Below are 17,321 nucleotides of genomic sequence, written 5' to 3'. Positions count from 1 at the left end.
AACGCCCCATTCGGAATGTACCTTACCCGACACCTGCAGCAGTTGGAAAGACCCCAAAAGTTCCTCACCAAAAGGATAAAGGGGCTCAAACATATGTCATACGATGCCTGACTGAAGAAACTCCAGCTCTATTCAGTCGCATGCCGTCTGCTCAGAGGTGATCTGTGCCTGACATACAAGGCCATGTCCAACCCGAAATTAATGGACATGCTCCACCTCAAAAAATCCAAATCCACCAGAGCCACGAGAGCAAGAGACTTAAACCTCAACATGGATATAAATAGGATGTGCTGGAGGGACAGATTCATCACCCAGAGACTCCCTACACTATGGAACAGAATCCCAGTCCATGTGAGGCAGAGCCCCTCACTGACTCTGTTCAAGAGAAATCTTGACGAGTGGATGGGAGATCGTAGGTTTACCCCAGGAATCATCTCTGTATCACTGCTGGACAGAGGCACAGCAAACTAATGGGTATAGTATTCTCATCATAAGGGGTGGTGAAAGCCACACACACTCTGGCTAGACTTATAAATGCCCTAGGGCAGATAGCCTAGTATGAACCTATGAACCTATGAACTTTGTTGACTGTGCAGTGTGCAGATTGTGGAAAACAAATAATAGTCAAAGTAATGCATTTCAAATTTGTTTTGAAAAAATGTGCAAGTGTGCACAAACGCTGCAAAGTAATCTTTCTAAACCAGACAGCACTGATAGTCACTAACTGTAGTTTGTTGAATGTATATACTTCAGATATCTGACTGTAATAATAATAATCATAGTAATAATAACAAATTACTGTGGTCATTATTTAACATTGTTTCACACAAAAACACCACAGTAAAGTATTCATTCTTTCTTCATGCAAATATTATTAGCCTGTAAAGCCACAATGACAGCAGTCCAGTATCAGTCACTTTCATCCATAGACAGCCCTCTTCACTGCAATTACAGGGACCTTGTGTACAACTCAAATGTTTGACTGTAGTAACATGAATAGAAAAATATAATAACTGATACAATAATGTATCTGAACTCTGTTTCACACATGCAGTAAACAGACCACAGTATAAAGTACTCCAACTTTTTCAAACTAATATAAATTAACCTTGCAAAGTCCACTGTCCATAATATCTGGTTGCCTGCCATGGTTAAAAAATGTGCCTGTTACAACCATATCATTCACCTGCAGACCCCCCTGGTGCCACTACATACAGACACTCGGCACAGTTTGTATTGTCACAGTGGCAATTACTCTTCAGTGTTCAAAGTTTCAAGTCTTCCTGCTCAGTCTCACTTACTGTGATCTAAACAACAAGTCAAATTCTTTCAGGATTCAAATACCCTGTGACTCATTGCCACAGGTGGGGCTGAAGAGAAAGCCCGAATCTAAGCAATCTATGACAACCTCATCAGTAGGAGCTGTAGCCATGGTTTCTTTCAAAAAAAAGGAACCTTGTCAAAAAACAAATCAACAATGATAAAAAAATCCTACTACAACTCTCCCCAACTAAACTTTAAATCAAATTCATGTAAATTCTGGACAACCCTTAACAAACTTCTCCAGCCTTGTCACCCTTCAACTCCCTCTCCTTTCTCAAATAGCACTCCACTTGAGTTACCTTTCTCAACAATCACTTCACTGATACCATCCAAAAACTCACACACATTAAACACAACATTAACACCCCTTCTAACCCTCCCAACCTAGTTAAAAAAACATGTTCACTCTTCAACTTGTTTCTACTGCGTACATAAAATCACTTCTGCTCAAGCTCAAACCATGCTCTCCCTCTTCAGACAACCTCCCACCTCTCTTCCTCAAAATAGCTGCTGATTCCATACCCTTCCCCGTATCCCTACTAATCAATAGATATACTCAAGAAGCCACAGTCCCTGACATTTGGAAATCCTTCTTCACCATCCCTCTGCATAAAGGGGGAAATTCTACTGACCCATCTAACTACAGACCCAAAGCCATTCTTTCCCCTCTATCAAAAATACTTGAAAAATGTATTCATAATCAGCTACAGCACAAGCAGTGCTCTCTTATCATTTACACATAAAGTAGAAGTGGCTAGAGATAACAACCAACTTGTATCCTGTCTTTTCCTTGACCTCTCCAAAGCCTTTGACACTGTCTCTCACCCTATTCTTCTATCTAAACTTGCTAATCTCAATCTCTCCCTGCCTTCACTTCAATGTTCAACAGTTAACTTTCTAATAGGCAACAATCTGTCAGATGGCTCTCCTCTTGCCCCCCCTCTCTTCCAATCACATCTGATGTACCCCAAGGTTCCATACTGGGTCCCCTCCTGTTTAACATTTTCACAAATGACCTTCATACATCTTGCAAAAATCCTCCTTAATCCAATACACTGACAATTCCACACTCATCTCCATTTCCAATAACATCACAGATCTCATGCACTTACTCAAGATGCCTTTCTATCTACTGAAAAATGGCTGTCTGATAATCAACTCTCCTTAAACCCAAAGAAAACCAAACACCTGCTCTTTGTCCCTCGCTCAACATAAATCTACCTTTCTCATCACATCATCCAATAAGACCATCATACAATCTAAGCCCCACGCTAAGCTCCTAGGTACCATCATATATGATGAACTCAAATTTAACTTGCGTATCTTGAAATGTCAATGACATTGCAGTTACTGACAAAAAGCAAATAGTACTGAATTATATTAAGAAGTTTAGAGTGCAAATAGCAATGTTACAAAAGACACATTGGGATAGAAATATGTATGCAAATGTGACAAAGGATGGACTTCAGAAGTGATATTCAGTAGAGTGTAAGAGATGAAGGAAAAGGGGCTAATAATTCTGATCACTATACGGGTTCCAATAGTGACAGAATAGGAAGAGAAAGACAATGGTAAATTTGTGGTAATAAAGGGTTACTGGCAGAGAAGGATAACACCAACATGCATTCACATTTCACCTAAAGCTATTATTATGGAGCTTAAGACAATTTGGGGGCAACAATTACCTTTCAGCAGGCAGCATTACTTGAGAGTGGAGAATGGAACCGATTTGCAATAGTGAGGATGCATCAGGACTTAAAATGGAAAATATAATAAGAGGGCAGATTTTTGGAATGAAAAATGTAAATTTACTAGCAGGAGCTCGGACAGAATTTACTTATTTCTCCAAGATAGAATAACCAGGTTAGATTATATAGAAATTAAATTCCACAGTGGCACGGTTATTTAATTGAAGACTTTGAAACAAATACAATAATTATTTCAGATTACGCACTGATACAGTTTAAGATGCAGGAAAATGAAGTAGAAGCGAGATACTAGCACTTCCCTAGTGGAATTTTAGAGTGGGTACTGGAAATACTCTGAGAATTATCAGGAAATACAGATATTTCTTCAGAAGAACTAGCTAGGGAGTGGGATAAAATGAAGATGGAGTTTAAAAATATGGGAGATATAAGAGGAAAAGAGATATGTGAAAGAAGTAATGTGAATTATTTAGAGGTGTTATCAATGGTTAAAGTATTGCAGAAGAAAGAAGATCTCACAAAAAAGAAAAGAAGGATCAATGGTTGAGTGTTTAAAATAAAACAAAGGAGTATCAGGAAAACATGCATGAATTTTGATAAATCTAAAATTCAAAAACACACTTATCAATGACTTATGCAAATGAAAGTAGAAAGAGACAACCACAGGGAGACTATGACAAGAAAGCTGATCAGCAATCGTATACAGGTAGTAAGAGATATTTTGGAAATTTGTATAAAGCAAATGTGGGTATTAATTGGGGGGTGGGAGGTAGTGATAAAGAGCTTAAAGGTTTTGTTTAACAATATTTTAAAGAAGGGACAGTGCCACCATCTTGGAAGAGAGCAGGGATGGCTGTATTACCCAAAGAGGCTGAAGATCCTTCAGACCAAGTTTTGTATAGACCAATTTCAATTTTAAACTATGATTACAAAGTGCCTATGTCTATAGTAGCGAAGAGAATGGCCAACAGTGTGGACAAAATTGATGGATATAGATCAGTGTGGTTTTGCAGAGGGGAGGAATGTTAGCAGAACACTGATGACCCAGAGGGAAGCAGAGTGTAAGAAAATGCCAAGATTGTTGGTGCATCTTAAGGTAGAGAGGCATTCAATGGAGTCAACTGGGATTTAATGAAAAGGGTAATGGTAGCATTTCTGTTCCCTGATAGAGTAACAGGGTTCTAAAAGGAAAAACACACCTCAATTCCTCCAGCGAGCTCAACCAGGAACTGGCAGCTGTAGTGTTAAATTCTGAACATATAAAAGCAGAGCAAAAAGCTGAATGAACTGTATGACACTGCTTTAACCATAAATTGAACATTGTTTACTCACAAAGTAGAAAATCTTAGTGCTTTCACCTTCCAACTGAAGGCATCATGAGAGATACAAACTGCAAGCTGTGTTCAAGATACACCCAATAATTGATACATGACCAATCAGAATTCAGATGTATTTGCTGAAGCTGATTGTTTCAAGATACACTGTTAGCTGTCAGCAAGCAGAACTGGTAAAAATGTGTTGTTCATCAAACATTAACAAACACGTAAATACATTCAAACACTTCAAAAAAGCACTTCAAAGAAAAAAGTTTGATTACTATAATCTTTCAGCTCTACTTCTAAGAAAACAGTCCAAAGACAATTTGTCATCAAGTCCTGGTTTTCTCATAGCATCTAAATAAATTTACCAAGAAAGTTCTTTCTGCTCAAGCTCACTGTTCCCACCTCCATTTGTTGTAAAAACTCTAATAATAAAAAAATATATAAATATTTTGTAATTTGAACATTCCAGGGTATGTTTATCTAGTGAACTGGAAAGTTTACATTTCATGATCTCATCTCATGTTGAGTTCTGAGGAATGTTAAGTGAAACTGAATGTTTCCACCAGTTTCTTAAAATTTACATCCTCTTTGTATGTAAATTCAATAAACTACCTGGATATTACAATCTCTAAAGATTATGCAGAGAAAAATATGTTTTGAATATTTATAGAAAGGAGACATACTCCAACTCTTTGCTTCATTGTAACAGCAACCATCCATTTTACCAGAAACAAAACATTATCAAAGGTCAAATGGTACACCTTTCTAGATTAGTTTCAGTTGATATTACATAATTTGTCTAGCTCCATCTGAAAAGTAAGATGTTTTTGAAAGAAGCTATCCGGATTCATTAGTCAAGAAAGATAAAGATGAAATACTTTCAGGTAGACAAGACAAATATGCCCCCATTTTAAATGCAAATACCTGCACACAGAGGGATGAAATACTAGTGGCATCAACACATCATTAACGATATTACAGACAAGATAGGAGCTATGGCTATTAAGTATAACCACCAAGCACCAGCACTTAAAAGAATTCTTAGGGACACATGGAATGTTTTTGCAGTCAAACTCAAGGAAACCTTGGAAGCACAACCCAAGATAACTTATAATAGGAGTGACAATCTTAAGAACATCTTTGAAAGAAATAACAATGGTACTAGTAAAAGGGCTTGTCAGTCAAAAAATGATGAAATGCGTTTTTTGTAAATATTGCAAATTCATCAGTGATGGCCCCTACATCATGATTGAAAATTATAACAAAACATTAACTTGTCCAGGGATCTTAAATGTGCTACAACTTAGCTGCATGCACCTCCTGTCCTGGATTCTATACAGGAAGAACTACCAGGACACTTAAGGAGCAAATATATCAACACTATGAGATTAAGAAATGTAAACTTTACAATGCACTATATAAACATACCCTGGAATGTTCAAATTACAAAATATTTATATTTTTTATTATTGATAGCATTTTTACAACAAATAGAGATGGGAACAGAGAGTTACTGCTTGAGCAGAAAGAACTTTCTTGGCAAATTCATTTAGATACTATGAGAAAACCAGGGCTTAATGACAAATTTGTATTCTTAGAAGTAGAGCTGAAAAATTACTGTAACCAAACTTTTTTTCTTTGAAGTGTTTTTTGAAGTGTTTGAATGTATTTAAGTATTTGTTACTGTTTAATGAACAACACATTTTTACTAGTTCTGCTTGCTAGCAACTAACAGTGTAACTTGAGACAATCGGCTTCAACAAATGTATTTGAATTCTGACTGGTCATCTACCAATTAGAAGGTGTAGTTTATCTTGAACACAACTTGCAGTTTTTACCTCTGATGATACATTCAGGTGGAAGGTGAAAACACTAAGATTTTGTGCTTTGTGAATAAACATTGTTCAATTTATGGTTAAAGCAGAATTGTACAGTTTGTTCAGCTTTTTTGCTCTGCTTGTGTATCTTCAGCATTTAATACTACAGCTGCCAGTTCCTGGTTAAGCTTGCTGGAGGACTTAAGATGTGTTTTTTCTTTTGGAATCGTTTGTGTACTGCAACAAACCCTGGTTCCAAGAGTAACAGGGTTAATTGATTAAGAGCATATATGCAGGGAGGGGGGCACGAATTAAGGTGGGAGGATTCTTCTCTGACAAGCTGCATTTAAAGAGAGGAATCAGGCAGGAATGTACTTTTACCTTTGTTATTTGCTTTATACTTAGAGCCAGTGGTCATAAAATATGGGATTTACAAATTCAGGGATTTAATTGGCATGGAATTCAAGAAGCCTTACCTTTACTCACAGATTATATTATTTTGTACTAGATAAATCTGGAAAAGTAAATTTCACCGGTTTGCAGCATTCTGAGACAGTTTTGACTCTTCTTCAGGATATAAAATTAATGAAGATAAAATAAAGGCTATAGCAATAAACTAAGAAACCACATTGACTGGTTCAGCAATACCTCACATCTGCTGGGACCCAAGATTAAGCATTTAGGTGCAAAGATTAAAAAGAATTCTAGCCAGCAGCTATAGATATGTGCAAAGAGACTAAACAAAAGATAATAAAAAATAAAAAGTTGGAAGCACTTGATTATGGATACAGACACTAAGATACAGAGCAGGAAAATGTTTCTCATCCCTCTGGTTTCATATATAAGTCGGGTCTATTTTTTTGTCAATCAGAGAAGACGTTGTACCATGACTGGTATAAGCTGTTTCTGTCCATAAAACAAGGTTGTTTAGGATTACCTGATTTGATGGATACTTTAAAGCTATTCACAAGCAGAAGGCTACAAATCAAACTGGAAAGACATAATGACACAATGGATAGAGTTCAAAAAATAAGGACAGAGCAGGATTTGGGATGTGGGCCCTTAGCTCATTACAGCCTAGTGACACCTCCAGACATTTCTACAGTTACATCCTACTGACGCCTCCAGGAGTCAAATATTGTCAGTTTATATTTGCATCAATAACTTCAAAACCATGCTACATACAAAACATTAGGAGATTCCATATTAAAGCTTATACAATGGCAAACACAACTGTACTGATATCTGCAAAGACATATTAAATATTATCTGTATGTTCATTATTTGCATTGTACCAGATTTTATGTATTTCTAGATATCTAAACAATCAATTGACACAAACAGAACTGATTAGCCTCATATGAAATCTCAGAGCTATATAAAATGCTGCTAGCAGTATGTGTGCTGCTTGAATATTTACAGACATATCACAAGCTATGTATACAGTATTCTATAATTCATATTTATTGTTTGTGGTGGCTTATAAAATCCAAGTTAAGTCCCATAAATGAATGAATGCAGGCACTGCAAGATTACTTTGAGCAGAACAGTTTTCAATTACAGTTTTCTAAACACAGTTACAGTTCTACGGAAAAACATTTGTTTGAACTCTGAGCCAATAACTTTAATTTTTAAAAGGCTCAGGCCGCACTGAAAGGGAGTTAGAGTACAAACTCAAACAGCTGCATTGCAGGGGGTGAATTAAGGAGAATAACAATAACCATAACAATACATTTACATTAATAAAGTAGCTAAAAGTGTTGTAAGATCTAAACCAACAAGGGGATGAGAAAGGAGATTTCACCCACAGGGATGACTGCAAGTAGGGACAGAGAAATAGGCAACGGGGCTAGAATTTATCAGGAAAGCTAGCGAAAGAGTTGAGGTACTTCGAGCAAATAACTATGGTGGGAAAGGTAATAGAGAGCAGGATGACACCAAGTTGAAGTCTGGACTGCAGGTTGGGGACTGCCTTCCCTACCAATGATGGCTAGAGTACAGGTAAAGAGACAGGGATAGGAGAGTGCTAAGTGAAAGACTAGCCTTATTGACTTTCCTAATTGAGCCTAGAACAGAAGCTACTTTTAAAAAAGGGAGAATTAGTTGGGCACATAACGTTCTGCATGACAACTATAAGCATCAACATGAGGAGCTTTGAAAAGATTGGGAAGAGAGAAAGAAAGACAATAGACAAAGGAACAGTAAGAGGGCATTGGTATGGCATCCAAGTATGCAAAAGAGTCCATAAAGTTTAGGAATCTGCATGGAAGTGTTTCCATAGGTATTTTATACTTCAGACAGACTTCAGAGAATTCTTCCTCAAGTAGACTGCAATTCATTGAAGTGTGACAGGAAAGACAGAGGTAATTGGGAGCCTGTCTTTTTTTTGGAATGGAATAAGTTGGCAGATTGCAAAAATTGCCCATAGAGTACTTCGTCAGAAATGTTTGGAGAGCAAATTATTGTAACTAATGAATTGGTCGAGATATTTAGAGCTGGGTTATGAGATCTAAACTACTTTGCCATAATAAAGCTTTGCTAAGTTTAATGGTACTGGCAGCCTAAAAAAAACAATTACTAAAAAATGAAAATCAGAATCTAAACCAACCACACATTACTTAATATTGCAAATGAGATAAAAGAATTGGAGGAATGATCTTCAGAAAAGGAAGTGATCAATTTACATAAGAATCAATGGACTTGGTGGGAACAATACATAGAGAAAAACTGATGAAGAGGAATGAAATTTAACGGAATGCAGGATTTAAGGAATTTATGCAATATTGAAAGTGAATAATGTTTGTTAAAAAATAAAAGATATATGTTTAATAGAGGAAGCTAATCAAAAATGTTTACAATGGTTTGCTTTCTTTTCAATAACTGTATGTGTACCACTGTTCAAACTGTACAATAATAAAGGTGTTACAAATATCAAACAAAATTAAAAACAGTCAAATCTGTCTCTGTTTCAAAAGCAGATGTACAGGCATCATTTTCTATGCAAACTGACCTTTTAAAGTACAATACAAAACCCATGTCAGAGGACAATGTAATACTGTTACTCAAGTTACAATGTAACAATAATTTATAAATTTGGTGTGTGGTAGGTAGTGCTTTGTATTTAAATACTTTTCCCAGAAAATAAGTATTTTGTATTCTGTTAGCTTTCCTGAAAAATTCTGCTAGTATGGAGATACTGTTAGTATCTTATGATTTATCACTATCTTTTACATATTTTACTGCTATTTTAGGAAGTGTAATTCTGGATTTACTGAGCAGTGAATTTTTTGATATTTCAAGAAACTGAATCTCAGATATACCTGTATCTGGTACAACAAAATGTTTAACATGTATTCTTTAATGTGTGGCAAAAAAAAAAAAGTGATGTACAGTTCATGTCTGGGAAATTTAAGTGCAAGCGAGTACAAAAAGATCATTTTTTATGCCACTGTGGATAAAGTACATTCATTACTTTATATCAGAAAATTTGTGTGCCTGAGGTGAATACAAAATAAGCAATAAGCTCTGTGCAGAACTATAGCTAGGTTATCTGGGACTGCCTGAAATTCTCTGATCTGGCCTCTTTCCAACTTACAGTTTTCAAACCAAACCAATCTATTGCTCACAACTCTAAATTGAAGGGATGAAAAGCAAAACAAAAAGAAAAAAAGCAGTTTTACTTTAACAAATATAATAAATGACCTGCTATATTACCACACGTGAATATTCAGCACTTCAGCCATGACACTAATGCACAATCAGCATCTGCCAATTGCACCGCCAACACCTTGCACCCATTGCAACTGTCATTTTCACTCCACTGTAGAGATCCTTCTGAGCTTTGTGTATCTGCATCACCTGTCATTTGTGTTCCTAAAAACTGTTCTACAGAAATTCCTAATTCTCAAAAGAGGACTTGTAATATCCCCAAAAGTTCTCTACAATTTCCTTAAAGTGTCTCTAAAATGTTGGCACTATTTTTAAGCAATTTCTTAGCGGCCCTTTTCATAGCTTCAGACAGTTTAGATTCAGGATTGCTATAGCGTTCCAGTTCAATATGACATAAAGGATATAACAGAACATACCAAAACCCTGCTGAGTTCATAGCAAAACAGCATAAGTAACTTATACTGGTCTGAATATCTGCCATATAAGAACATACCTACTGAAAAGCAGCAGCCCTGAGTACTGACTGCGGCTAAATACTGTCAACAGGCTGCAGGCAAGAAACATCTGATAAAAACTTCAGGTCCCACACTCCAAGGTATATGGAAGTTGTCCTAAAGCAGGCTGATTCAGGTATCACAACTTTCACCATGACAACCTAAACAGGTAAGGCTAAGATCAAACCACAGAAAAGATCAGTAAGATTAGCTAAGAATTATAGTTACTGTACAGTACACCACCTTCCGAAGATGAGGAAGAAAGACATTCAAGCAGTGGCAAAAAATAAAGTAACATGCAAAAGACTGTCAAGGACCAGTTCTGGATGTTTTTTATTTATTTATTTAGCTTTTGTTGGCCGAGTTAGTCCCCAATAGGCTAGACCTGAGGTGGCATTTATACTACTAAGAGAAATTTGGCCACAACTTAGAGGAACTTCCTCTTCATTTTTTAATAGGTGCTGTGGGATTTTTAACATCTGCCTGCTCTACCACTAACTCGAGAAGATGACGCCTCAGTTTAACATTTCACCTGAAGGATGATACAACCAGGAATGCATCACCAAGCTGCACTACAGTGTCAGTAATCGATTTACTTAGCCTTATGCTTCAAAGGTGAGTGTGTTACCTGTTGCACTACTGACACTACATTTTTTTTTAATTGAGAACAAATATGAAACATGTAAGCAATGAATAGGGAAGGACACAAGGACAAAACAGCAACAAAGAAGAACACAAGAAGCACTGTGAGACAAAACAGCTACTTCAGTGCTATAATGGATCTTAACACGAGAGGTTAAAGTGTCAGGGAAGAACTGCAGACAAAAGGAAAAATGCTTGGGAAGGACAAAGAGGTGAGATGTTGCATGAACAGTGTTTTTGCAGGAAATGGGAATTAAAAGCAAACTAAGGAAGACATGAATAGCCATATCAAGATATAGCAGTCACAGGAAAAAGCCAATCAGAAGAAATTCATTTACTGTTAGTTTGGCTGCTCTTTACCTCATACAGGTTAGCTCCACTGACTCAAACATCTATTTTAAAATATCAGATCAAAGACAGGGAAGCTAACATAGTCCCTATTTGTCTTGGCAGATACATAAAGACACACACACACACACACACACACACACACACACACACACACACACACACACACACACACACACACCAAGTTGCGAAGAAAAATGCAAATGTATGGCAAGAATAGAAGCTTGTAATGTAACTGAACAGAACTGCATGGTAGAATTCATTATAATGATCAATGGGGAGTCACCATCCCCTAAAAAACAGAAACCTTATTTGTTTATAGTTGGAATGGACTAACTGTCACATGAATGTCTTCTACGTATGTTGCAGCAGGTGTGACATGCCAGAGACTCTCTTTCAATTCTGCTGCTTATTTACAATGAACAAGTCACATTAACATTTCACCTTAAAAGAAAAAAGCATACCTCCGCTTAACATACTTCCTACTACTTCTTAGTTCAGGTCTATGTTTTTTTGGATTGTACCGGCTTTTTGCACTGTGAAGTATTCGGCCCTCTTTGATAATTTCTGTGTTAACCTGTAATGTTCATTGTAAATAATAAATGTTTTTATTTCTTTTTGTATCCTCAGAGCTTATCTCCTTAGGTTATAGTATGTATTCTACCTGCATTTTGTATTGTACCTGCATTTTGCACTGTGAGGTATTCTGACCTCTTTGATAATTCTGTGTTAACCTGTAATGTTCATTGTAAATATAAAAGTTTTTGTTATTTTATGTTTTCCACGGAGCTTATCTCCCCGGGCCTTAACTGAAAATGGACATGTAACCAGTTAGACTAGCCCGGTCAATAAATGTAAAATAAATAAATAAATAAAATGTTTGCCATTCCACTTTGAGTTTATCAGTAAAACACAAGGTTGCTCCTAGATCATAGGTTTGGTGTTGCAGCTCCTGTCAAGCTGCCTTGTAATACTCAAGTAAGTATCGATGGGTTCCTGGTAGTTCTTGAGTAAAAACACAGGCTCATGGTCCTTCTTCAGTAAATCCAGGCTCGTGGTACTTCAGTAAATCCGCAGTTAGACTCTTGATGTTCCACAGCTTCATCAGGACAGGTTTGCCTGTGTGTTTCCATTCTCAGTCTGTGTTTGAAACAAAACTCTGTAACACTGTGGACTATAATCCTTACTTTCAAAAGCATTCATCAAAGTGGTTCACATTAGGCTGTGCTATCACAGACTTTTTACAACAGTAATATGCTGACTATATGTGCAACCACCATGTTTGTACTGCAATACTTAGCACATACACAGCACTTGTGTTTGAGACAGGCTTGCCACAGTGTGTGTGTGTGTGTGTGTGTGTGTGTGTGTGTGTGTGTGTGTGTGTGTGTGTGTGTGTATGTGCATGAATGTGCCTTTTTAATATATTGCTTTTGCTGGTAGGTGGGCTCATTGTGTCAATGCACTGCTCACTTGCAGTTCAAAGGGGGATAATGGTAGTGGATAGAGCTCCATACCATTTGTCAGATACTGGAAACAAAATCCCTTGCTTTCAGCCTCATTTTCAGATGCCAGGGACTTACTTTTCAGTAGCTGGTGTGTCACTGATTGGTTGCTGATTCATCCACTATGAGCACTTCCAGCTACATCTCTTCCAAGGACCAACGTGTGATGGTCAACAGAAATAAAAGGGTCAAACAGAAGTCAAGGGCATCTATTTCCTACTGAGTGTTGTATGGTCACAGAGGGTGACTGATTAATATTGTAAACTGTCTTCATTTCCCAGTGTCAGGCGAGCTACCTATGAAGTTTCCATGTGATCCACTGCTCAGTGATAAATCGCACAGAAAGTGTATGGCATACAAGATAACCTGTTTTACTAGATTACTGAAGTAACAACATTTGAAGTGGCAGCAGGTAGAAAGTGCTTGGACTGACATAATGTAGTAGTAAAAGGCCAGATATCTTTTCAAATGTAATGCAAGACCACCAGTAAGGACATTAAAGTGTTAAAAAATCTCAACAAAAGAAGCAGTTCATCCATAAAACAAAGCAGCAGACTCAGGTATAAAGAGGTGTGAGAGTAATGCTTAAGCAGGCCAAAAATGTTGGACTGCAGAGTTACAGGGCTTAGGAGTCCCTACAGTAAAACTGCTATCCCTAAGATGGAAAAAGGAACACTGCAGTTTTCAAAAGGCTTTTCTAGTACACTTTAAACTTCTTATATTATGCCACAACGTACCCTTAATTACACTTGCTGCATTTGCCATTCTATGAAAAAAATTGTGATTAAGATGAAGCCTAAAATATTAAGAAACAGTGTACAACATATGCAAGACTGCCATTGCAAACAAAATACCATCACTCACTGGGAAATTTGCTGCTTTACTCTCACTCTGTAGTAAACTGCCTGCATATTTAATAATATAAATCACCAAAAAATATGAGCTTTCAGTGTGAAGCATTATGCTGAAACAAGGGCTAGGATACATTTTAAATAAATCCATGTTTAAAAAGTGTGATACTCTGACACGCTGCATCTAACCAACAAGAGAAAACAGCACTGAGCTGGTTAATAGCTAACTGCAAACAGAGGGACATAAAACTTCTCAGAATTATCCTAAGTAGCCACACTTACCTCCAGTGTTGTATGTTACTGGTCCAGTCGAGGGACCTATGTCTTTAGACAACTTGCTGTCCGCAAAATAGGAAGCAGCTTGAGCTGATGCTCTTTGAACATCATCCCCAGGGACTGAAGCCTGCAGTCTGAGGTCTTCCAACATCCTGGTATTCTGTGGCTCCTCATATTCTTCTGTCCTTTGGATGAGAGGGGAATCCCGAGATGCTGAAAGATATGGAGTGTCCAGTGGAGAGCTTGGGGGTGACAATGAGGACAGAGATGATCGTGGTGAGAGTGATGGCACTGACTGAGGCCTGTCCAATGTTTTCCTTTGTTTGCTGAGATTAGTCAGCCCAAGTGAATCAGTGCACAGAGGGTCCTTGCCAAAGCAGTCTAATGGAATGAGGTCAAAGCGTAAGTGCTGGCTAATGTCTGTCCCTGCATCAGCCTTGTCATATTGCGGAAGTCCATATATATCAGTAAAGCTGACTGAACTCAGCGAGCCTCTGCTGGATGCCAGCGAGCCACGACTAGAAGCCAAGGAGCCTCTGCTGCTGCTTGAGGAGACGGTCAGTGTGCTGGCGGACAGACTGAAACACAAAACCAAAACAGATTACTGCCATGCTTGTACACTACACTCAGTAACCATAACCTTGGCCTTTTAGCAGACGGGCTTTTAAGGGAGTTCCACAGCCAATCAAGCTGAAGCATACAGTTCACTAAAAACTCTGTCTCAGAAACATACACTGTAAAGTAGTACATACTTAGGGAAAAGAAATATGCATGCAAAACCATCTGTCAGCTTACATAGTGGAATAAAGCAGGTGTGTCACTACTGCACTTCCTGTACATATTGACCACATCTCTCATGTTCACCTCGTCACTTCTGAATTCCTCCAGTATATTCTAAATGAATGCCAAGAAAATCACCATCCTGTCATTACTCTGTTTTAAGAAGCTCCTCTAACTTAAGTGACAGATATTGACTTGGACCTGTACTTCAAAATCGTCACTTAGCATTTCACACAATAATGGCCCTCACTGTTCATCTTGTTAGCACTATGAACATTTCTGGAGTTAGAATGTTTAGGCAGAGCTGGATATATGTTAACTTGTCTTCCAGGCCCTGCCCTAATTTATTTTAATTACTTACTTTAGCCTTCTCTGTACTTCCCTCACCATAAGTAGTGTAGTATTAAATTATTTCTATGAAAAAAATATTATTTATTTTTTTTAAAAAGTCACATCCCCAGAATAAGATTCATTAAATATGGGTACAATTGGATTATTCTTCTGCAAGAAACCATTTCATTAACTGATTTTGAATGAATATTATGTTTAAAATGCATGACATCCCTTTTTTTAACTTTGTGCAGATATATTGATTGGCAGTTAGTGTAATGGTTAAGGTGTTTGACTGACAGACACAAGGTACAGTGTTTGATTCTCACCTTTGAGAGGAAAATTGGTTAGGCTTAGAAAGGCTTATTAAAACAACTAGCCTAGTTATTAGCTATGAACTTAAGCATACTTTTCTTTTCAGAAAATAAATTCATAGTGGATACCAAATGACCTGCTAAGATACAGAGTTAAAAACAAACCTGCATGTTCTGTATAACTAACTCTTTATTAGTATGGAATAATACCACTAATGCATACCTATAAGAATTGTTTAAACATTTGTGATAACCTGCTTAGGTACAATGAATTAACGTATGCGGTCATAAAAAAACTTCTGCTGGTCATCAAAGATAAGGAGGACAGTGCTATGTTTTATGGAATTGTATACAACTAAAATGACTACCAGTCAGGAGATGTGAATTGTATCTGCCATGGTGACCATCAAAACTCAGAAACATACCAAGAAATAATCAGGGTCACTTAAGTGGATAGGAAAGGTCCTATGATAACCTGGAGTCAATAAGTGAGGCAAGCATATTCTTTTTTTTATTGTTATTAACTTATCAGTTAAGACATGGACAAACATATATTAACAGAAAAGAAAAGAAAAGAATAATTTAATATTTTCCATTTTAAATATAATATACATCACATATATTTTCTTTGATACTATCATCAGTCCAACATTACAAAAAACTGCTTAATTTGTGCCTTCCCTTAAACCTCGCTCCTCCTCCTCAACATTATTATGTAGTTATTGTTCCCATAATTTCCATTTGTTTCTACGTAATTTACGCATTCCCTTTTCTAAAGAGCCATTCCAGTTCTTTTATCTATTTTATAATATTCAATACCTCAAAAACAGTTGATGTAGACTTTGATTTCCATTTTCTAGTAATTATTTTTTTAGCAGCCAATAGAATTAAACTTAATAAGGCCTTACTATGCCTAGACAATTCAGATCCTGTACCCCAGCTCAAAAGAATAATTTCCTTACTTACAGCCATCTTCTCACCCAATATTTCTGAGAGAGTACTCTGTAGGGAATTTTTAAAATCTGCCAGCTCATTATGCTCTCAGAACATATGTTCCCAGTTAGCTATTTCTTTTCCATCACATCTCCAGCATTTGCTGTCTACCTGAGGAAAAATGTTTTGAAGTCTGCTTGAGGTGTAAAAATACCTATGCAAATGGTTTCAAGCAAAGATTCTAAACTTTCTGGACTTGGCTGCATACTTAGGAGCCACGTGTTACAAATCCTTGTGATTGCCCATGCCTTACTTGGATAGAAGGAAGGTTCTCTGCTCACCTGTGAGAGAGAGGAGCATTGAGCAGCCTATCTGTCCTTGGAGGAGTGGTTTCAGTCCAGAAATTAATAGTTTATTGGCCATTTTGGGCTAATTTCTATCTCTTTCATTTCCCTGCTATAAATACCGTATTTGCCTGGTTTTGCGTGCCGGGCAGCGCCAGTTAGCTAGGGTAAAACTATTCCTGGCTCCACAAAGTCTCCTCTTCAATTTGTCCCTTGGAACTAGACAAACTTTCAACTTAAGCACTCAAGCCATTCATTTCTCAGCATAACACTTGCTCAAAACTTATAGCAAGCACTTATAAACCCTAGCACTAGACCCTCCTGTACTGTACAGAAGGACAAGGCTCTCTATTCAATCTTACCAGCCATCTAGTAAAACAGTTCACTGTACCTATCCAGGCATGTCCAAAGGGCAGTTTCAGGTGTATTCTCTAGTCCAACTGGTGAATCTGGGCATTTTGAGGCAATGTTACAACAGCCTCATGTACACAGACAACCCCCTCCTCCTACCACCAAACACTAATACATGCGAGAGATGCAGTTATACAGCCAAACTGGAGGCTAAGCTCTCTCAACCCAAGACTGGATCAGACAGTCAATAGGAGAAGGGAAATACTTGCATCAAACCATCAGTCTCACACAGACCCATTAAACCAGCACCGGCAAA

General features: G+C 37.4%; 1 protein-coding gene across 2 annotated transcripts in view; it reads right to left on the bottom strand.

Annotated features, from left to right (window-relative positions):
- The window catches only part of WWC3 (WWC family member 3), a 1,641,181-nt gene that overhangs the window by 384,033 nt on the left and 1,239,827 nt on the right, over positions 1–17,321 (bottom strand). For both annotated transcript variants that reach the window (XM_044072574.1, XM_044072573.1), the window contains exon 11: positions 13,960–14,531. In XM_044072574.1, the coding sequence (XP_043928509.1) occupies positions 13,960–14,531 (572 nt within the window). The remainder of the gene's footprint in view (positions 1–13,959; positions 14,532–17,321) is intronic.

This window comes from Protopterus annectens, chromosome 5.part0, assembly GCF_019279795.1.
Source record: "Protopterus annectens isolate FY-2018-M chromosome 5.part0, PAN1.0, whole genome shotgun sequence".
Classification (NCBI taxonomy): domain Eukaryota; kingdom Metazoa; phylum Chordata; order Ceratodontiformes; family Protopteridae; genus Protopterus; species Protopterus annectens.
This window is presented reverse-complemented; position numbering and strand designations above follow the sequence as displayed.